This window comes from Somniosus microcephalus, chromosome 2 (assembly GCF_052327205.1).
Source record: "Somniosus microcephalus isolate GS21.2 chromosome 2, FLI_Smic_1.0, whole genome shotgun sequence".
Classification (NCBI taxonomy): Eukaryota; Metazoa; Chordata; class Chondrichthyes; order Squaliformes; family Somniosidae; genus Somniosus; species Somniosus microcephalus.
Genome location: NC_140988.1, coordinates 67454284 through 67477505, shown reverse-complemented (window position 1 = coordinate 67477505; position 23222 = coordinate 67454284). Strand labels below are relative to the sequence as shown.

General features: G+C 44.1%; 1 protein-coding gene across 6 annotated transcripts in view; it reads right to left on the bottom strand.

Annotated features, from left to right (window-relative positions):
* Positions 1–23222, bottom strand: part of gtf2e2 (general transcription factor IIE, polypeptide 2, beta) — a 246407-nt gene that overhangs the window by 72207 nt on the left and 150978 nt on the right. For all 6 annotated transcript variants that reach the window (XM_086010207.1, XM_086010198.1, XM_086010176.1 and 3 more), the window contains one exon: positions 11410–11592. In XM_086010207.1, the coding sequence (XP_085866333.1) occupies positions 11410–11592 (183 nt within the window). The remainder of the gene's footprint in view (positions 1–11409; positions 11593–23222) is intronic.

Below are 23222 nucleotides of genomic sequence, written 5' to 3'. Positions count from 1 at the left end.
AAACATGATGTCAATTAATAAAACAGGGCATAAATATAAGCATGTGAACTACAAGCCAATAAGCCTGACATCTGCCTCTGTAGTGGATAAAATACTGAACATCATCCTGGAGGATGGAAAAATGAAGCACCTAGACAAGTATGGATTAATTAGAGGGAGTAAGTATGGCTTAATGGGAGACAACAACAATGACGACAACTTGTATTTATATAGCACCTTTAACGTAGTAAAACATCCCAAGGAGCTGCACAGGAGTATTTTAAGACAAAAAATTTGACACCGATTCACATAAGGATAAATTAGGGCAGGTGACCAAAAGCTTGGTCAAAGAGGTAGGTTTTAAGAAACGTCTAAAAGGAGGAAAAAGAGGGGTAGCGAGGCGGACAGGTTTAGGCGGGGAATTCCACAGGTTAGGGCTGAGGCAACAGAAGGCATGGCCACCAAAGGTTGAGCGATTATAATCAGGGATCCTCAAGAGGGCAGAATTAGAGGAGTACAGATATCTCGGGGGGGTTGTGGGGCTGAAGGAGATTACAGAGATAGCAAGGGGCAAGGCCATGGAGGGATTTGAAAACAAGGATGAGAATTTTGAAATCGAGGCACCAATGTAGGTCAGCGAGCACAGGGGAGATGGGCGAACAGGACTTGGTGCGAGTTAGGACACGGGTAGCCGAGTTTTGGATGACCTCAAGTTTATGTAGGGTGGAATGCGGGAGGCCAGCCAGGAGTGCGTTGGAATAGTCAAGTCTAGAGGTAACAAAGGCATGGATGAGGGTTTCAGCAGAGGATGAGCTGAGGAAAGGCCGGAAATGGGTGATGGAGACAGCTCATGGCTGACAAATTTATTGGATTTACTGAAAAAATGATTGACCTGACAGACAGGTGAACTCAATGGGCATTATATATTTAGATTTTAGAAAATTTTTTGGGACAACGCCACACAGGGGATTGAGCAACAATTTTAGAAAAAACAGAATGTGGCAAGGGTTATTGAAATGAATTGGAAATTGGCTGACTCAGAAGGGTGGTTTAAGTGGACGTACATTAGAATGGAAGGCCATTACCAGCAAAGCGAGTCAAGGATCTATAATAGGACAGTTACTGCTTATAATGTGCGTAAATAATTTAGAAGATGTCCAAGTTGATTGATAAAACCAAATTGGGGAGGGGAGTTGTAAATAATAGGGGACAGGTATATAAAATGGATATATAGAGAGGGATTTAGTTCAATTAATAAGTGAGAAATATCTTTTAAGGTGAATAAATGCAGAAGAAGAAGATTGGGGAAGGATAATAAGCTAAGAAAAAATAATATAAAATATAAAGGTAATCTACAGAAAACACAGGAATGAGAACTGGGGTGAAGAAATCGAGGTAACCATCAGCGCAGTATGTGTCATGAGTGGAGAGGGAAAACAAGATCGTATGATGGAGAGCACAGGAAGCGGTACTGAGTTCGTACAGAGCATTGTTCTAATCATCTACCATGTTCTGAACATCAATTATAAAAAAGATACATTTATAATGGCCCAGAAATTCGGGCTGGGGGATTCCGGCGGGTGTAAGCCCCCGACCTGCACTTAACTTGCGCGCCGGCCGTTGTGCTGTGGGCCCCCGTGGAATTCCGATCCTGGGCCTGCTTCAATTGCCGGCGCGCAGTGCTTGCGTATCCCAGGGGCGCAGTTAGTTCGATGTGTCCCCTGGGATCACGTGGGCCATGGAGAGCCAATCAGAGCAGGGAAATGCCCATTCATAAGTTTGACAGGAAGAGCTGTCAAAACTTATAAATACTACGGGCCCCAAAACATCACTAAATCTTCAAATAATTTTTTTAAAAACATCACATTTTTTAAATAAACTATAAATTACATTAAATAACTATTTTAAACAATAATTTAAATTTTTGAAAAAAAAGTTATTTTCTAACGGGGCTAAAAATAAACTTACCTTTCTTTAAAGTATTTAAAAATAATAAACCTGTGGAAAAAATGTTTTAATTTTAATTAATTCACCACTTACCTTGTAAAAGGCAGGCCTTACAACTGCTTTTTAAATGTGTAACTTCTGGAGACTTACTCTCCCAGGAAAACCCGCAAAAAAAACGGAAGTTCGATGCGCACACGCAGCCTCTCTTGCGCACGCGTTCGAACTCTGAACCCCTTCTTTCAGGGGAACGGAAGTGCCGGTTTCCCGCGCATGCGCAGTGCATGCAGGAAACCGGCACTTCCATTGGGCCTACGGGTGAGTACCCCGTGCGTACTCACCCGTGGAGACCCAAAGTTCTGGGCCATTATTCTGCCATACCTTCGTCCCAGAGCAATCCCACCCACTGTTAAAACTCTTTCACTTTTAATATACGAATATAGGGACAGGAGGCGGCCATTCAGTTAGATCATGGTTGATCTGTACCTCTATTTACCCGCTTTTGATCCATATCCCTAGGTACCCTTAACTAATAGAAATCTGTCAATCTCACTCTTGAAAATTTCAATTTACTCAGCAACCACAGCCTTTTGCAGAAGAGAATTCCAGATTTCCACGACCCTGTGTGTGAAAAAGTGCTTCCTGATTTCACTGCTAAATGGCCCAGCTCTAATTTTAAAATTGTGTCCCTTGTTCTGGATTCCCTCACCAGGGGAAATTGTTTTTCTGTCTGTACCCTAGCGAAACACTAACATTTGAAAGGCCTCGATTAGATCACCCCTTAACCATCTAAACGCAAGGAAATACACCGCAACTTTATGCAACCTGTCCTTATAATTTAACCCTTTAAACCTTGGTAACATTCTGGTGAATCAGCGCACCAAGGCCAATCCTTCTTGAGGTGTGATGTCCAAAACAACAACAACTTGCATTTCTATAGTGCCTTTAACATAGTAAAACATCCCAAGGTGCTTCACAGGAGCATTATCAAACAAAATTAAACACCAAATCACATAATTAGATATTAGAACACATGGCCAAAAACTTGGTCAAGGAGCTAAGTTTTAAGGAGCGTCTTCAAAGAGCAGAGAGAGGTGGAGAGGCTTAGGGGGGGACTTCCACAGCTGAAGGCATTGTCACCAATGGTGGAGCAATTAAAATCGGGGATGCACAAGAGGCCAGAATTGAAGGAGCGCAGAGATCGCGAAGGCTTGTCGGGGTTGGAGGAGGTTACAGAGATAGGGAGGGGTGAGGCCATGGAGGGATTTGAAAACAGGAATGAGAATTTTACAACTGAGGTGTTGCCGGACCAGTAGCCGATGTAGGTCAGCAAACACAGAGGTGATGGGTGAACAGGACTTGGTATGAGTTAGGATACGGGCAGCTGAGTTTTGGATGAGCTCAAGTTTACATAGGGTGGAAGATAGGAGGCCGACCAGGGGAACATTGGAATAGTTAAGTTTAAAGGTAACAGAGGCGTGGATGAGGGTTTCAGCAGATGAGCTGAGGCAGGGGTGGAGAGCGGCGATGTTGCGGAGGTAGAAGTAGACGGTCTTGGCAATGGAGCGGATATGTGGTCAGAAGCTCATCTCGAGGTCAAATACGACAATATAATAATGAATAGTCAACATGGATTTCGAAGAAGTAACAGAGAGTGGTAATGCAGTAAATGTAATTTATCTGGATTTTCAAAAGGCCTTCGATAAGATACCCCATAATAGACTGATGAACAAGGTCAGAGATAGCGGAAGTCAGGGGACAAGTAGCAGAATGGATTGCTGGCTGGCTTGCTTCAGGACAGAAAGCAGAGAGTAGGAGTAAAGGGTAGCTATTCACAGTGTCAGAAGGTGTTCCACAAGGATCAGTGCTGGCACCACTGTTGTTCACAATTTATGTTAACGATTTAGACTTGGGAATCAAAAACACAGTTTCTAAATTTGCAGTTGACACCAAATTTGGGGGGGGGGGGGTTGGGGGGAGGGGGGCAATAGTCAATACTGAGGAGGACTGCAACAAGTTACAAGAGGACATTAATAAACTTGCAGAATGGGCACATAATTGGCAAATCAAGTTCAACACAGATAAATGTGAGGTATTACATTTTGGTAGGAAGAATAGGGAGGTCACTTATCACTTGGAGGGTGCGAGTCTAGGTGCGGTAGAGGAATAAAGGGATCTAGGAGTACAAATACACAAATCACAAAGTTGCAACGCAGGTTAGCAAGGCCATAAAAAAAAAAGCAAACCAAGCACTCGGGTTTATTTCCTAGAGGGATATAATTGAAAAGTAGGGAAGTTATGCTAAACTTGTATCGAAACTTGGTTAGACCACACTTGGAGTACTGCGTACAGTTCTGGTCGCCATATTGGCCCAGAAATTCGGGTCTCCACGGGTGAGTATGCACGGGGTACTCACCCGTAGGCCCGATGGAAGTGCCGGTTTCCTGCATGCACTGCGCGCGCATGAAACCGGCACTTCCGTTCCTCTGAACGAAGAGGTTCAGAGGTCGAACACGTGCGCGGGGGAGGCTGCGCGTGCGCATCGAACTTCGTTTTTTTTTTTTTTTAAAAACAGGTTTTCCCGGGAGGGTAAGCCTGCAGAATTTAGAAATATAAAAAGCAGGCGTAAGGCCTGCTTTTTACAAGTGGTGAATTAATTAAAATTAAAACATTTTTTCCACAGGTTTATTATTTTTAAATACTTTAAAGCAAGGTAAGTTTAATTTTAGCCTCGTTAGAAAATAAAATTATTTTTCAAAAATTTAAATTATTGTTTAAAATAGTTATTTAATGTAATTTATAGTTTATTTTAAAAATGTGATTTAAAAAAAAATTATTTGAAGATTTAGTGCTATTTTGGGGCCGCAGCATTTACGTCTTGACAGCACTTCCTGTCAGACTTATGAATGGCGCATTTCCTGCTCCGATTGGCTGCCCATGGCCCACGTGATCCCAGGGGACGCTTCGAACTAACTGCACCCCTGGGATACGCAAGCACTGCGCGCCGGCAGCTGGACCAGGCCCCGGATCGGAATTCCACGGGAGCCCAGAGCTCAATGGCCGACGCGCAAGGTAAGTGCAGTTCGGGGGCTTGCACCCGCGGGAAGCCCCGACCCGAATTTCTGGGCCATTATAAAAAGGATATCGAGGCACTGGAGAGGGTTCGGAGAAGATTTACAAGGATGATACCAGAAATGCAAGGATATACATATCAGGAAAGGATGAACAGGCTGGGTCTCTTTTCTCTTGATAAAAGGCTGAGGTGTGACCTAATAGAGGTCTTTAAAATTAGAGAGAGAATGTTTCCACTTGTGTGGAAGAGCATAACTAGAGGCCATCAATATAAGATAGTCACCAAGAAGTCCAACAGGGAATTCAGAAGAAACTTCTTCACTCAAAGAGTGGTGAGAATGTTGAACTCGCTACCACAGGGAGTGGTTGAAGCAAATAGTATTGGGGAGGCTAGGCAAGCATGTGAGGGAGAAGAAAATAGAGGGTTATGCTTGTAATGATCAGTAACATGTCATTCTAGAATGGTACACTAGGTGGAGCTATATGTATATAAGAGTGGGGCTACCCACAAGGCAGTAGTCAAGATGAATGCTGTGTAGAAGTCAACATGGCATGAATAAAGTGACTAGCTAGAAGCTAGCTGTTCATAATAAGAATGTCTATTTATTTATGAACATAACAATGCTGAAAGATTTAGATGATGAAAGATGGGAGGAGGCTCGTGTGGAGCATAAACGCCAGCATAGACTGGTTGGGCCGAATGGCCTGTTTCTGTGCCGTATATCCTATGTAATCCTATGACATCACAGTTGCGAACAGTCTGATTCAGTCTCAGCCAGAGAGAGGGATGGAGTCAGTGGCTCGGGAATGGAGTTTCTGGCAGTGACAGAAGACAATGGCTTCGGCCTTTCCAATATTTAGTTGGAAGAAATGTCTGCTTATCCAGTACTGGATGTCGGACAAGCAGTGTGACAAATCAAAGACAGAGTGGGGGGACAGGGGGGTGGCCAAGAGAGGTGGTGGGGAGGTAGAACGGGGCGTCATCAGCGTACAGGAAGTTGTGTTTTCAGATTGAGTTGCCTAGATGATGAGAAATAGGAGGGGTGATGGATAGATCCTTGGGGGACTCCAGAGGTAACAGTGTGGGGGTAATGCAATTGCAGGTGATTCTCTGGCTACAACTGGATAGAATGGAACCAGGCAAGAGCAGTCTCACCCAGCTGGATGACGGAGAAGCGTTGAAGGAGGATGGTGTGGTCAACCGTGTCAAGGGCTACAGATCGGTCAAGAAGGATGAGTAGGGATAGTTTACCATGGTCACAGTTACATATGATCTAATTTGTGACTTTGAGAAGGGCCGTTTCAGTAGTGTGGCAGGGGCAGAAACCTCATTGGAGGATTGGAAACTGCATATGGTTATAAATATCCTCATATTGTCTGCTAGCTTTTTTGATATTGGTTTTTAGCCTTTCTAATCTCCTACTGCATCTCTCCACTACACTTTCTATGTTCCTCAATTTTTTTCAGTGCTTGTCGATTGCCTGTGGAAGTAAAGGATGGTATCAAATTGAAAACGAAGACATACAATGTTGCCAAGATTAGTGGGAGGCCAGAGGATGACTAAAAAAATAATAAAGAGAGAAGATGAATTATGAGAGTAAACTGGCAAGAAATATTAAAACAGAAAGTAAGAGCTTCTACAAGTATATAAAAAAGAATTGAGTAGTTAAAGTAAACATTGGTCCCTTAGAGGATGAGAATGGGGAATTAATAATGGGGAACGGGGAAATGGCAGACTCTGAACAATTATTTTGTATCTGTCTTCATGGTAGAAGACACCAACAACATCCCAATAATGGATAATCAAGGGGCCCAAAGGAAGGTGGAACTAAAGACAATCACTATCACTAAGGAAAAAGTACTTGGAAAAATAATGGAACTAAAAGACGACAAGTCCCCTGGACCAGATGGCCTGCATCCCAGGGTCTTAAAAGTGGATGCATTGGTTGCAATATACCAAAATTCCCTGGACTCTGGAGAGGTCCCAGCGGATCGGAAAACCACAAATCTAACACCCCTATTTAAGAAAGGAGGGAGACGGAAAGCAGGAAATCATAGACCAGTTAGCCTAACATCCTTCGTTGGGAAAATGCTGGCGTCCTTCATTAAGGAAGCAGTAGCAGGGCATTTGGAAAATCATAATGCAGTCAAGTAGAGTCAGCATGGTTTTATGAAAGGGAAATCATGTTTAACAAATTTGCTTGAGTTCTTTGAGGATGTAATGAACAGGGTGAATAAGGGTGAGCCAGTGGATGTTGTGTATTTGGATTTCCAGAAGGCATTCGATAAGGTGCCACGTAAAAGGTTACTGCATACGATAAGAGCTCACGGAGTTGGGGGTAATATATTAGCATGGATAGAGAATTGGCTAACTAACAGAAAGCAGAGAGTCAGGATAAATGGGTCATTTTCCAGTTGGCAAATGGTAACTAGTGGGGTGCCACAGGGATCGGTGCTGGGGCCTCAATTATTTACAATCTACATTAATGACTTGGATGAAGGGACCGAGTGTAATGTAGCCAAGTTTGCGGATGATACAAAGATGGGTGGGAAAGCAAGTTGTGCAGAGGACTCAAAGAATCTGCACAGGGATATAGACAGGTTAAGTGAGTGGTCAAACAATTGGCAGATGGAGTATAATGTGGGAAAGTGCGAGGTCATCCACTTTGGCAAGAAAAATAAAAAAGCAAATTATTATTTAAATGGAGAGAGATTACAAAATACTACAGTTCAGAGGGACCTGGGGGTCCTTGTGCATGAAATACAAAAAGTTAGCATGCAGGTACAGCAAGTAATCAAAAAGGCAAATGGAATGCTGGCCTTTATTGCAAGGGGGTTGGAGTATAAAAGCATGGAAGTCCTGCTACAACTGTACAGGGTATTGGTGAGACCACACCTTGAGTACTGCGTACAGTTTTGGTCTCCTTATTTAAGGAAGGATATACTTGCATTGGAAGCAGTTCAGAGACGATTCATTAGGTTAATTCCAGAGATGAGGGGGTTGACTTATGAAGAAAGGTTGAGCCTATACTCATTGGAATTTAGAAGAATGAGGTGATCTTATAGAAACATATAAGATGCCAAGGAGGCTTGACAAGTTAGATGCAGAGAGGATGGGGTGGGATTTCCCTCGTGGGGAAATCTAGAACTCGGGGGCATAGGTTCAGAATAAAGGGTCATCCTTTTAGAACTGAGATGAGGAGGAATTTCTTCTCTGAGGTTCGTAAATCTGTGGAATTCTCTGCCCCAGAGAGCCATGGAGGCTGGGTCATTAAATACATTTAAGGTGGAGATAGACAGATTTTTGCAAGATAAGGGAGTGAAGGGTTATGGGAAGCGGGCAAGGAAGTGGCTTTGAGCCCAAGATCTTATTGAATGGCAGAGCAGGCTCGAGGGGCCAAGTGGCCTATTCCTGCTCCTATTTCTTATGTTCTTAAAAGCACGTATGAGGCTGTTTTAGAGGGCAGGGGAATAAATGAATCAGGGCATGCAGATATAATTCAACCTCCATTTTAAAATTATGCCTTCTGTCTTTAATAATCTCTTATTTAAAAACCATACATCTGTGTTTGCTTCCTGTCTGTGCCACTTGGCATCTTGTTGTTCCCTTTTGGTCACACTTGTGTCAACTTTTTCCCCATTATAAATTCTTATATACACATTTAATATGAACTTTACCTATATAACCTGATTACTCTGATTGTGCCATCTGGCCACCAGGTTCTCATAAATCATTTAAAAAACTTTGAATTTTTTTTTTAAATTTCCACTTCTCCCCTCAGTAATCCAAAATAAGGGTTTAAACAAAATTCAAAACATTTAAAAAATACCTATTTCACAACATGATTAAATGTATTTATTGAATTGTCTTTCAAAACCTCCAGCTAAGCCTCCAGCTTGGCACAGTGACAGCACTCTAGCCTCCAAGTCAGAAGTTTGAGGGTTCAACCTCCATTGCAAGAGTTGAGCATATAAGCTAGGCTAACATTTTAGCTCAATATTGAGGGAGTACTGCATTGGTGGAGGTGCCATTTTTCAGATGAGACATTAAACCTGCCTGCTCAGGTGGATGTATAAGATCCCATGGTAATATTTGAAGAACAGTGGGACTCTCCATGTGCCCCGGCAACATTTATCTTCAACCAACACTACCATAACAGATTAATTGGCAACTCATCTCACTGCTGTTTGTGTGAACCTCTTCCGCAAATTTGCGGCAGCTTTTGCCTACATAATAAAACTGATTATACTCCAAAAATAATTAATTGACTATAAAGCACTTTGGAACAGCCAGAGTACATGAAAGGCACGACAGAATTGCAAGTTCTTTCTTTCTTTGAAATTTTTAATTGAAGGCCACAATCGTTCTGAAAAGTCTAGGCTTCAAGTTGATATTTTTGCTCAGACCTGTGTTTCTGAACTGAATTTGGATTGTGCAGTCTGAGCATGCGCAGTGCACCTAATTTCCAAAAATGCATCAGTACCAGTCGGCAGTACTGATGCAGACTGCAGGGAGGACAGGTAGGGTAAAGAAGAAAGAAGGGGGGAGGAATGAGGTGAGAGGGAAAGGGGTGAAAATGAAGGGTGCAGAGAATTAAGGATTTTAACCATTTTGTCAGTTTTTTTTATATTTTGCTAAATAAAATGCACAAGTTCTAATTTTTCATTATACCTCTCATAAGTTTATTTAATCTTCATCTATATTTGTCCACAGAATGCTATCCTTTGATGCACCACATTTAAGAATCTTGTATTCTATCCATCTCATATTTGAATAAAAAAACCTATCAACTGAACCCTAATAATATACTGGCCCGGAATTCACGGTCAGCGGCAAAGTGATGGCGATTGTCGCTGATCTCAAAGAAAGCTGCGATATCTGTGGCGAAAACTTGAGCTTTCTTGACGTTAAATTGATTGTAGCGCTGTCAAAAGGGGATCCCAAGTCTAGAGCAGCAGTGATGTCATCAAGCTGTCTAAGAAGCCAACCACATTGAAGAATTCTCACAGACAACCAACCAGGAAATAAAAAGCGCTGATTATCTGCACTTCTTAAAAAATTTTATGGAGAGTGAAATAAAGATGGGGCATACATAGGATTAAGGTAGGTGGTGAAATATCACAAACAAACTTAAAAAAATATTTAAAATATTAATTTTAAAAAGCTAGTAATTTTTTTATCATTAGAGAAATTTGACATTCTGCAAATATAAAAGTAGTTTTTCAGGGCCAGAACGGTTGTTCAGCAGTCAATACACCATTAAAACCCCAGTTACACTTATTCCAACAAGGCTCAACTTTTTAATGGGGCGTTTAACAGTGTAATTAGACCGGAAAAGCTTAAGTTTTCGACAGTTCAACCTATTGCCAGGTATGGGGAGTTCCACAGCACAGCCTGTGGCGGAACAGGGAGTGACTGACCGCAACTTCAAGATTTCCGCATTTAGCTGCATATGCGCTGAATCCTGAAGGTGCAGTCAGTTTCAAAGGTGTAATGATGGCAAACGCCGACAGTTCGCCATTACAGGTAGACTATCCTTAAACCGAACTTCCGAAATCCTCTGAAAACCGAAAGTTTTTTCGTTCAGCGTAAGTCGTGCGCACGACATGACCCGAGTGGCGCAAAACATGACAGGAGTGGTCCTCCAGGGCCCAGAACAAGAATTCCTGCAGATTGTCGACACGCCGGCCTTCGCTCTCGATGTTAAGTGTGACTGAGGGAGCTCTGCCTTTCCCTGTGAGCAGGGCAGAGGGTCACAGAGTTCCCTCCTGGGTAGGAGATTGCAGGCCGAGCCGGGCAGTGTGAAGGAGGTACCGGGAGAGTGAACCCAACAATACAGCGGCCCGTCCGATAGCTGCAGCGGCCCATCCGATATGCTGCCATTCTATCCAAACCTCCGGACAGACCAGCGCTAATGTTGTCAGATCTCCGTATTTGACAACAAACACTGTTGCTCAGCAACAGCTTGTAAACACTCGGCCCGTGGCTTGGAAGCGTCTCTGAAGCTGTTGCTAAGCTACAGAGACGCTTTCCAGAGCCTGCCTGTGAAAAGAATGCTAGGAGTTTCCCAGTCTGAAATAATACCTTCTGAAATCCGAAAATTTCCGAAAACCGAAACACAGCTGGTCCCAAGGTTTTCGGATAAGGGATAGTCAACCTGTATTGCAACCCCAAAATCCGGGCCACCAGCTATAAGCACAAACTCCACAATAAGGTGGCAGCACAGAAAAGGAAAGGTGAACAGACAGTTTAGATTTAATTACTTTGCACAGTGAGTAGCATATCGCTTTCCCAAAGAGGCAGCTTGTGTTGGTAAATTTAGGACAGAGTGGGACTAATATTTGGCAAGGGGTATGATTTAAGCGATCCAGCATCTCAGTTATGTAGTCTTGGTAAAATGTTTAAACAGATACCTTTATAGCTTTCTGTGCATTTGGTAGTCCTTCCTCTATATCTTCTAAGAGGATCCCTCCTAAACCCCGCTGATCGTGCTTGTCCAAAAGCCTCAGGAGAGCCTTTTTATCCCTTAAATTGTACTTAGGTTTAAAGGCATATTTTCCATCTGTCACATCAATTTTTGGGTTGCTTAGCAGTGCCTGAGGAGAAAAAAAAACATGTTATTGAAAGACTTTTTAGGAAACACTTCTATTACAACTAGCGGATCTGCTACTATGGAAAGTCAGGTCAAAGCAAAATTCCCTCAGGGCATTAGTGATGCTACTGATAATAGGTATGGGGGTCTGAAGCTATGAGCTCCATTAAGTGGTAAAGTGTCCAGCTATAGGAGTGACTATCAGACTAGTGATACCCAAATAAGGAATTTGTGACATATATAAAAGCTTTATTATAGATACATATGCACGCTAATGCATATCCTGTGGCACTCCTAGTCCAGCATCATAACTACCAGACTATTGTACTCTAATGGAGAAGCTCAGATGTACAGGAGGGTTTTCCTCTATTGGTTCTTCAACAACAACAACTTGTATTTATATAGCGCCTTTAACGTAGTAAAATGTCCCAAGGCGCTGCACAGGAGTATTTTGAGACAACAAATTTGACACCGATCCACCTAAGGATAAATCAGGGCAGGTGACCAAACGCTTGGTCAAAGAGGTAGGTTTTAAGAAGCATCTTAAAGGAGGAAAGAGAGGCAGAGAGGTTTAAGGAGGGAATTCCAGAGCTTAGGGCCTAGGCAACAGAAGGCACTACCACCAAAGGTTGAGCGATTATAATCAAGGATGCTCAAGAGGGCAGAATTAGAGGAGCGCAGATATCTTGGGGGGTTGTGGGGCTGAAGGAGATTAGAGATAGGAAGGGGCGAGACCATGGAGGGACTTGAAAACAAGGATGAGAATTTTGAGATTGAGGCGCTGCTTAACCGGGAGCAAATGTAGGTCAGCGAGCACAGGGGTGATGAGCGAACGGGACTTGGTGCAGTTTAGGAAATGGGCAGCCGAGTTTTGGATGATCTCAAGTTTACGTAGGGTGGAATGTGGGAGGCCAGCCAGGAGTGCATTGGAATAGTCAAGTCTAGAGGTAACAATGGCATGGATGAGGGTTTCAGCAGTGGATGAGCTGAGGCAAGGGCGGAGACGGGCGATGTTACAGAGGTGGAAGTAGGCGGTCTTTGTTATGCTGCGGATATGTGGTCGGAAGCTCATTTCAGGGTCAAATATGACACCAAGGTTGCGAACAATGTGGTTCAGCCTCAGACAGATGTTAGAGAGAGGGATGGAGTCAGTGGCTAGGGAACGGAGTTTGCGGCGGGAATTTAAAAAGTCAATGAGAAATGAGAAAACAATAGAGCAGGATAAAGATGGGGGAAATAATAACCAGAGTGTGACAGGAAGGGACTTTAAAAATAAGAGTGCAACAGAAAATGGGGCCAAAACAAGGAGAAATGGTAAAAAGACAAGTTAAAAGCTCTATATCCGAACGTACGCAGCATTCGTAACAAGATAGAGGAGTTGACGGCACAAATAGATATGATCTGATCGTCATTACAAGGTGGTTGCAAGGTGATCAGGGCTGGGAATTGAATATTCCAGGGTATTTGACAATTCGGAAAGATAGACAGAAAGGAAAGGGAGGTGGGGTGGCTTTGTTGGTAAAGGATGGGATCAGTGCAGTGGTGAGAAGTGAAATTGGCTCAGAAGATCAAGATTTAGAATCGGTTTGGGTGGAGATAAAAAATAAGGGGAAAAAGTCTCTGGTGGGCGTAGTCTACAGGCTCCTGAACAGTAGCAATACTGTTGGACAGAATATAAATCAACAAATAATGGAGGCCTGTAAAAAAGGTACGGTAATAATCATGGGTGATTTTAATCTCCATATTGATTGGACAAATCAAATTGGTCATGGAAGCCTTGAGTTCATAGCGTGTATCCGGGATGGTTTCCTACAACAGTATGTAATGGAACCAACCAGGGTCTGGTACTGTGTAATGAGACAGAATTAATAAATTATCTCACAGTAAAGGATCCTCTAGGAAAGAGTGATCATAGCATGGTTGAATTTCAAATTCAGTTGAAGAGCGAGAAAGTTGTATCTCAAACCAGTGTCCTGATCTTAAACAAAGGCAATTACAATGACATGAGGGCAGAACTGGCTAAAGTGGACTGGAAAAATAAATTAAAAGGGTAAGAGAGTTGAAATGCAGTGGCGGACATTTAAGGAGATATTTTATAACTCTCAACAAAAATATATTCCAGTGAGAAAGAAATATTTTAAGAGAAGGGAGCACCATCCGTGGCTAACTAAAGAAGTAAAGGATGGTATCAAATTGAAAACAAAGACATACAATGTTGCCAAGATTGGTGGGAGGCCAGAGGATTGGGAAATTTTTAAAAATGAGCAAAGGATGACTAAAAAAACGAGAGAGAGAAGATGAATTGAGAGTAAACTGGCAAGAAATATTAAAACAGATAGTAAGAGCTTCTACAGGTATAGAAACATAGAAGATAGGAGCAGGAGTAGGCCATTCGGCCCTTCGAGCCTGCTCCGCCATTCAATGAGATCATGGCTGATCATCCAAATTCAGTACCCTGTCCCTGCCTTCTCCCCATATCCCTTGATCCCTTTAGCCTCAAGAAATATATCCAACTCTTTCTTGAATATATTTAATGAACTGGCCTCCACCACCCTCAGTGGCAGAGAATTCCACAGGTTCACCACTCTCTGGGTGAAGAAATTCCTCCTCATTTCAGTCCTAAATGACTTACCCCTTATCCTTAGACTATGACCCCTGGTTCTGGACTCCCCGGCCATCAGAAACATCCTTTCTGCATCTAGTCTGTCCAGACCTGACAGAATTTTATAGGTTTCGATGAGATCCCCTCTCAATCTTCTAAACTCCAGTGAGTATAAGCCCAATCAACACAATCTCTCCTCGTACGTCATTCCTGCCATCCCAGGTAACAGCCTGGTGAATCTTCGCTGCACTCCCTCCATGGCAAGAACGTCCTTCCTCAGGTAAGGTGACCAAAACTGCACACAATACTCAAGGTGCGGTCTCACCAAGACCCTGTACAACTCACAGAATCACAGAATCACAACTGCAGCAAGACATCCTTGTACTCGAACCCTCTTGCTACAAAGGCCAAAAGGAAGAGAGTAGCTAAAGTAAACTTTGGTCCCTTAGAGGATGAGACTGTGGAATTAATAATGGGGAACAGGGAAATGGCAGAGACTCTGAACAAATATTTTGTATCTGTCTTCACGGTAGAAGACACTAACAACATACCAATAATGGATAATCAAGGAGCCACAGGGAGGGGGGAACTAAAGACAATCACTATCACGAAGGAAAAAGTACTTGGTAAAATAATGGGACTAAAAGACAAGTCCTCTGGACCAGATGGCCTGCATCCCAGGGTCTTAAAAGAAGTGGCTGCAGAGATAGTGGATGCATTGGTTGCAATATACCAAAATTCCCTAGACTCTGGAGAGGTCCCAGCAGATTGGAAAACCATAAATGTAACACCCCTATTTAAGAAAGGATTGAGATAGAAAGCAGGAAACTATAGACCAGTTAGCCTAACATCTGTCGTTGGGAAAATGCTGCAGTCCTTCATTAAGGAAGCAGTAGCAGGGCACTTGGAAAATCATAATGCAGTCAAGCAGAGTCAGCATGGTTTTATGAAAGGGAAATCATGTTTAACAAATTTGCTGGAGTTCTTTGAGGATGTAATGTAAGAAATCGTGGATTGAAAGAAATAATAGTCTGTTACAGGTTTCCGAGATCAGCAGTTTGCCTAAGTTGATGACACAGAAAGATTCCAGTCACGTCAGAAAAATAGCTGTACATAGAGTTGAATTACAAGGTCAGAACACAAAAAAACAGGCCTTTGAGTGGGCATAACTAGGCCTGATATGGGATGCAGCAAGATAAACAAGCTGTCTACAAAGAGGGCAACAAGAACTTTAGAACAGGGATAAGGAGGGAAATGACCTCATGAGGCTGGGAGGGGGCTGTCATAGGTAGCCTCTCCCTTGTAATTGGACAATAGGATGGGGTACGAATGATTGACACCAGCCCACCGAAATAACTATAAATATAGACCACCGAGAGAAGAAATCAGGCAGTTAGGGGCGAAGGCTTCCCCAAGGTGGCTACGGCCTAACACCTTGGTCAAATTTAGCCTCCGAGGTGCCTGCGGCCTAACACCTCCAACAGCTCAAGGGATGACCCAACGGAAGTGATCGCTGCAGCAGACTGCAGGAGTCCACCCAATCCAAGACCACCGTGCTGCCTCACCGTCCGTTCGGTCGTGGCATTCCGCTTCGGGAGTCGTAGATCGCTCTCTACTGTCACGGGTTGTATGTCTATTATACTCAGCTTAAACCATATGTAATATCTGATTATGCTTTAAAACTGTAGCTCTTTAATAAAAAGCCTTGCAACTCCTAAGCCTCTTTGGGTAATCTGTGTGTGACCTGTGATCCTAATCTTACAGTAACGAGCAGGGTGGACAAAGGTGAGTCAGTGGATCTGGTTTATTTGGATTTCCAGAAGGCATTTGATAAGGTGCCATATAAAAGGTTACTGCATAAGAGAAGAGCTCACGGAGTTGGGGGTAATATATTAGCATGGATAGAGAATTGGCTAACTAACACAAAACAGAGAGTCAGGGTAAATGGGCCATTTTCCTGTTGGCAAACGGTAACTAGTGGGGTGCCAGAGGGATCGGTGCCGGGGCCTCAACTATTTACAATCTACATTAATGACTTGGATGAAGGGGCCGAGTGTAATGTAGCCAAGTTTGCGGATGATACAAAGATGGGTGGGAAAGCAAATTGTGCAGAAGACTCAAAGGCCTAGAAATTCAGTATGGCCCCGCCAGGTCTTTTGCGCCCGAAATTTAGCGCTCGCCAGGATTCCCGTAGCGCCCGCCTAAAATTCAGTTGCGACGGGCCAAGACGGCGGCGGGCGCTATTGCAGGGTTTGGCCGCCTCGCTAGGGGCGTTAAATGTCACTTTCAGGCGTTCAGCTCCCGCTGCGGCACCCGATGCGGTGCGGCAGGCTGGGGTACTGCAGGCCTCCTCCTTCTCTTAAGGAGGAGCTGCCTGCAGCCGTCAGATCACCGGTGGATTCCCCCGGCAAATGAGCCCGGCACCACGGAGAAGTGCCGGGCTCGCGGGACACAGACATCAGTGCCGCGGGGGGGTGGTGCAGGAGTCCGGGGAGGGAGGTGCGGGCAGGCGGCCGCCGCTCCACCTTTATGCACCGGCCTTTCGGAGCTGCAAGACCCCGTTTCACAAACGCTGTTTGCGGCTGCCACGGGCGAGGCGGCCGCAACTGAATTTAGCCATCGGGCCGGAATAGCATTGCAACCGGGGCGCTGCGCACACCGATGACGTCATCGGTGCCGGCGCAGCGCTACCGGCTAACGCCGATGTTAGGGTCCATCTGAATTTCGGGCGGTAAAAAACTTTAGGCGCAAACCACTTTATAGCCAATAAGTGGGCGCAAACGCAACTGAATTTCTAGGCCAAAGAATCTGCAAAGGGATATAGACAGGCTAAGTGAGTGGGCAAACATTTGGCAGACGGAGTATAATGTGGGGAAGTGCAAGAATCCACTTTGGCAAGAAAAATAAAAAAGCAAATTATTATTTAAATAGGGAGAGATTACAAAATACTACAGTTCAGAGGGACCTGGGGGTCCTTGTGCATGAAACACAAAAAGTTAGCATGCAGGTACAGCAAGTAACCAAAAAGGCAAATGGAATGTTGCAAGGGGGTTAGAGTATAAAAGCAGGGAAGTCCTGCTACAACTGTACAGGGTATTGCTAAGACCACACCTTGAGTACGCCGTACAGTTTTGGTCTCCTTATTTAAGGAAGGATAGACTTGCATTGGAGGCAGTTCAGAGACGATTCACTAGGTTAGATGAGGGGTTTGACTTATGAAGAAAGGTTGAGCAGGTTGGGCCTATACTCATTGGAATTTAGAAGAATGAGAGGTGATCTTATTGAAACATAAGATACTGAGGGGGCTCGACAAGGTAGATGCAGAGAGGATGTTTCCCCTCGTGGGGAAATCTAGAACTCGGGGGCATAGTTTCAGAATAAAGGGTCATCCTTTTAGAACGGAGATGAGGAGGAATTTCTTCTCTCTCAAAGGTCATAAATCTGTGGAATTCTCTGCCCCAGAGAGCCGTGGAGGCTGGGTCACTAAATACATTTAAGGTGGAGATAGACAGAATTTTGCAAGATAACAGAGTGAAGGGTTATGGGGAGCGGGCAGGGAAGTGGCTTTGAGTCCAAGATCAGCCATGATCTTATTGAATGGTGGAGCAGGCTCGAGGAGCCAAGTGGCCTATTCCTGCTCCTATTTCTTATGTTCTTAAAACAATGGCTTTGGTCTTCCCAATATTTAATTGGAGAAAGTTTTGCTCATCCAGAACTGTATGTCGGACAAGCTGTCTGACAATTTAGACACTGTGGAGGGGTCGAGAGAAGAGGTAGTGAGGTAGAGCTGGGTGTCGTCAGCATACATGTGGAAACTGATGCTGTGTTTTCAGATGATGTCACCAAGGGGCAACATTTAGATAAGAAATAGGAGGGGGCCAAGGATAGATCCTTGGGGAACACCAACGGTAACGATGCGAGAGTGGGAAGAGAAGCCGTTGCAGGTGATTCTCTGGTTACGATTAGATAGATAAGAATGGATCCAGGCGAGTGCAGTCCAACCTAGCTGGACGACGGTGGAGAGGCGTTGGAGAAGGATGGAGTGGTCAACCATGTCAAAGGCTGCAGACAAGTCAAGAAGGATGAGATGGGACAGTTTACCTTTGTCACAGTCACAAAAGATGTCATTTGTGACTTTGATAAGAGCCATTTCGCTTCTTTGACGCAGCTAATCATGTACTTCCACCCACCCCCCCCACCCCACCATCTGCTTCACTATTCCACTCAATTTGTAGGGTGACTTCCTTCTAGAGGTTATCATCCAGAAAGCTCTTCACCCTGCATATGTTGCAGGTGCCAGTAGAATATTTGTGGGGAAGGATTGGGAAACAAGTAGAGCTTCAGTGGGTTGGCAAGGGAAGCAAAGGATTTATTCCAATGAGGGATGGTTTTGTGTACATACAGATCAAGACAATAGATCACATTTTTGTAAATAGTGGGTGTGCCAAGGCACTGCTCACAGTAAGCTATAGAAGACGATCAGAGTCTTGGGTGACTCTGATGTCTTCATATTTCTGGATATCTGTCTGTCTTTCTGCTTCTGATTTCATGTATCTTTCTGGTTGTCTGTATGTGCTCTTTTATTTCTCTGGTTTTTGTCTTGCTTTGTCCTATTCGTCCATTATTATTTTATATTTTGCCTTCTATCCCTCTCTTTTCTTAATAGGCAGCAGTTGGTGAGAGGTGCAAGTGATGGTTGGGGGAAGGATCTGGCCAAGGCTAAAATAATATAGGAACAGGAGTAGGCCATTTAGCCCCTCGAGCCTGTTCTGCCATTCAATGTGATCATGGCCGATCTGTGACCTAACTCCATATTTGCCCCATATCCCTTAACACCTTTGGTTAACAGAAATCTATCAATTTCAGATTTAAAATTAATTGATCCAGCATCAACTGCCGTTTATGGAAGAGAGTTCCAAACTTCTACCACCCTTTGAATGTCGAAATATTTTCTAACTTCACTCCTGAAAGGATAATTTTTAGGCTATGTCCCCTAGTACTTCCCTTCTACACCTTCTTGACAAAACGTGGCTGATCACACATTCCCTCCTTAACAAAGCCACCCAATTAAGCTATACCATACACCACTTGCCCCGCCCAGACCATTGCGGTGGCAGTGTGGCCCTTTGTCCCCCTACGCCTCTGGCACCTTCTCCTCCATTGAGCATCTCATCTTGTTCCACCTCTTTTATCTCTCCTTTAAAATGCTCGTTCGCTATCACCCACCCAAGTACCACGTCAAGCTTCTCACCAAGATAGCTGCACTACTTTCCTCCCTCAGCCTCTGCACCAAGCAACTTTTCATCCTTGGTGATTTCAACCTCCATCTCAACTCATCCTCTCTCTTCCGAGTTCACCGCCTTCCTATCCATTCTTAATCTCTCACTCCACATAAACGCACTTACTCCAACAAGCGTGAGGAGCTCATGGACTTCTTTGACACCAAGATTGAGACAATCTGTTAAGCTGCATATGTCGCCTCCCTCCCTTCCCCAGCCCACCAAGCCAAAATTCCCCTAAGGCTCCCCTGTCGTAGCCCTGAATTTACATCATTCTCCAGGTTTCTCTATCTCCTCTCATGCCCTCTTTGAGCTAATCTAGTCCACAAAACCCACCTCCTGCTCCCTCAACCTTATTCCCACCAAACTGCTGACCACCAAACCTCCATTCCTAGCCCCAACATTAGCTAATATTGTTAATGGTTCCCTTTCCTCAGGTACTGTCCACTCCACCCCCCACCCCCACCGCCCTTTAAATCTGCCATTATCATCCACTTCCTCAAAAAAACTCCCTTGATCCCTCTGTCCTCACAAACTACGGCCCCATCTCCAATCTCCCCTTCCTCTCCAAAGTCCTTGAATGTGCTGTCGCCCCCAAATCTTTTTCCCGGAACTCCATGTTTGAACCCCTCCAATCAGGTTTCTGCCACAGTACAGAAATGGCCATAATCAAAGTCACAAATGACATTGTTTGTGACTGTGACCATGGTAAACTATCCCTCCTCATCCTTTTCAATCTGTCTGCAGCCTTTGACACTGTTAGCCACATCATTCTCCTGCAATGTCTCTCCTCCGTTGTCCAGCAGGGTGGGACTGCCATTACCTGGCTCCATTCTTATCTATCCAGTCGTAGTTAGAGAATCACCTGCAATGGCTTCTCTTCCCGTTCCAACACCATTACCTCTGGAGGCCCCCAAGGATCTATCCTTGACCTGCTCCTATTTCACATTAACATGCTCCTACTCGATGACATCATCCAAAAATGCTGACAGAACCCAGCTCTACCTCACCACCACGTCTCTCAACCCCTCCACTGCCTCCGGTTTGTCATGCTGCTTGTCTGACGTCAAGTATTGGATAAGCATAAATTTCCTCCAAGTAAATATTGGGGCGACCAAAGCCATTGTTTTCGGTCCCCGCCACCAACTCCATTCCTTAGCAGCACTGTCAGCTGTGGCTCAGTTGGTAGCACACTCGCCTCCGAGTCAGAAGGCTGTGGGTTCAAGTCCCACTCACAGTGCAGTGCTGAGGGAGGGCTGCACTGTTGGAGGTGCCATCTTTCGGATGAGACGTTAAACCGAGGGCCACATCTGCTCTCTCAGGTGGACGTAAAAGACCCCATGGCACTACTTCGAAGAAGAGTAGGAGAGTTATCCCTGGTGTCCGGGCCAATATGTATCCCTCAACCAACATAACAAAAACAGATTATCTGGTCATTATCACATGGCTGTTTGTGGGACATTGCTGTGCACAAATTGGCTGCAGCATTTCCGACATTACAACAGTGACTCCACTTCAAAAGTACTTCATTGGCTGTAAAGCGCTTTGTGACGTCGGGTGGTCGTGAAAGGCGCTATATAAATGCAAGTCTTTCTTTCTTTACAGACTCCATCCCTCCCCTGGCCACTGTCTGAGGCTGAACTAGACTGTTCACAACCTTGGCGTCCTATTTGATCCCAAGAAGAGCTTCCGACCCCATATCCTCTCCATCAACAAGACCGCTTACTTCCACCTCCATAACATTACCCGTCTCATAAGAACGTAAGAACATAAGAAATAGGAGCAGGAGTAGGCCATTTGGCCTTTCGAGCCTGCGCTGCCATTCAATAAGAACATGGCTGATCTTGTACCTCATCTCCATTTTCCTGCACTATCACCATATCCCTTGATTCCCTTAATATTCATGAATCTATCGATCGCTGTCTTGAATATACTCAACGACTGAGCCTCCACAGCCCTCTGGGGGTAGAGAATGCCAAAGATTCACCAACCTCTAAGTGAAGAAATTTCACCCCATCTCAGCCCTAAATGGCCAACCCCTTATTCTGAGACTGTGACACCTGGTTCTAGGCTCACCATCCTCCCTGCATCTACCCTGGCAAGCCCTATAAGATTTTGTATGTTTCAATGAGATCACCTCCAGTGAATATAGGCCTAGTCTACTCAATCTGTCCTCATAGGACAATTCCCCCCATCCCAGGAACCAGTCTGGTAAACCCTCGTTGCACTTCCTCAATGGCAAGTATATCCTTCCTGAGATAAGGAGACCAAAACTGTACACAATACTCCGAGAGTGGTCTCACCAGGGTCCTATATAATTGCAGCAAGACGTCTTTACTCTTATACTCAAATCCTCTTGTAATAAAGACCAACATACCATTTGCTTCCCTAATTGCTTGCTGTACCTGCATGTTAACTTTCAGTGATTCGTGTACAAGGACATCCAGGTCCCTCTGAACACCAACATTTCCCAATCTCTCACCATTTAAAGAATGCTCTGCTTTTCTATTTTTCCTCCCAAAGTGGATAACTTCACATTTGACATGTCCTTGCCCACTCACTTAGCCTGTCTATATCCCCTTGAAGCCTCCTTGCATCCTCCTCACAACTTACATTCCCACTCAGCTTTGTATCATCAGCAAACTTGGATATATTACATTTGGTCCCCTCATCCAAATCATTGATGTAGATTGTGAATAGCCGAGGCCCAAACACTGATCCTTGCAGTACCCCACTAGTTACAGTCTGCCAACGCGAAAATGACCCGTTTATTGCTACTCTGTTTTCTGTCCGTTAACCAATCCTCAATCCATGCTAGAATATGACCCCCAATCCCATGAACCCTAATTTTGTTTAATAACCTCTTGTGTGGCACCTTATCGAATGCCTTCTGAAAATCCAAATACACCACATCCACTGGTTCTCCCTTATCTATCCTGTTAGTTACAACTTCAAAAAACTCCAACAGATTTGTCAAACACAATTTCCCTTTCATAAATCTGTGTTGACTCTGCCCAATCCTATTATTATTTTCTAAGTGCCCTGTTACCACTTCCTTTATAATAGATTCTAGCACTTTCCCTACTACTGATGTCGGGCTAACTGGTCTGTAGTTCCCCGTTTTCTCTCTCCCTCCTTTCTTAGAATTTTGGAAAATGACAATCAATGCACTATCTCTATAACCACCTCTTTCAAAACCTACGATGCAGGCCATCAGGTCCAGGGGATTTTTCAGCTTTCAGTCCCATTAATTTGTCCAGTGCTACTTTTTTTTTTACTAATACTAATTGCTTTCAGTTCCTCATTCTTGCTGGAGGCTTGGCTCTCCACTATTTACAGGAAGTTTTTTTGTGTCTTCTTCCATGAAGACAGACACAAAGTATTTGTTTAATTTCTCAGCCATTATAATTTCTGCTGTCTCAGCCTGTAAGGGACCGACATTTACTTTCGCTAATCTTTCCCTTTTCACATACCTATAGAAGCTTTTAGTATGTCTCTCACTAGTTTACTCTCATATTTTCTCTTTCTTTATCAATTTCTTGGTGCTCCTTTGCTGAATTCTAAAATCCTCCCAATCATCAGGCCTACTCCTCTTATTGGCAACATTATAAGCTTCTTCCTTTGATCTAATATTCTCATGTTAGCCATGGTTGGACCACTTGGTTTTTGTGCCTTAAAGGAATGTATATTTGCTGTAAATTATGTATTAATTCTTTAAATGCTAGCCATTGCTCTGCCCCTGCCTCAGCTCAT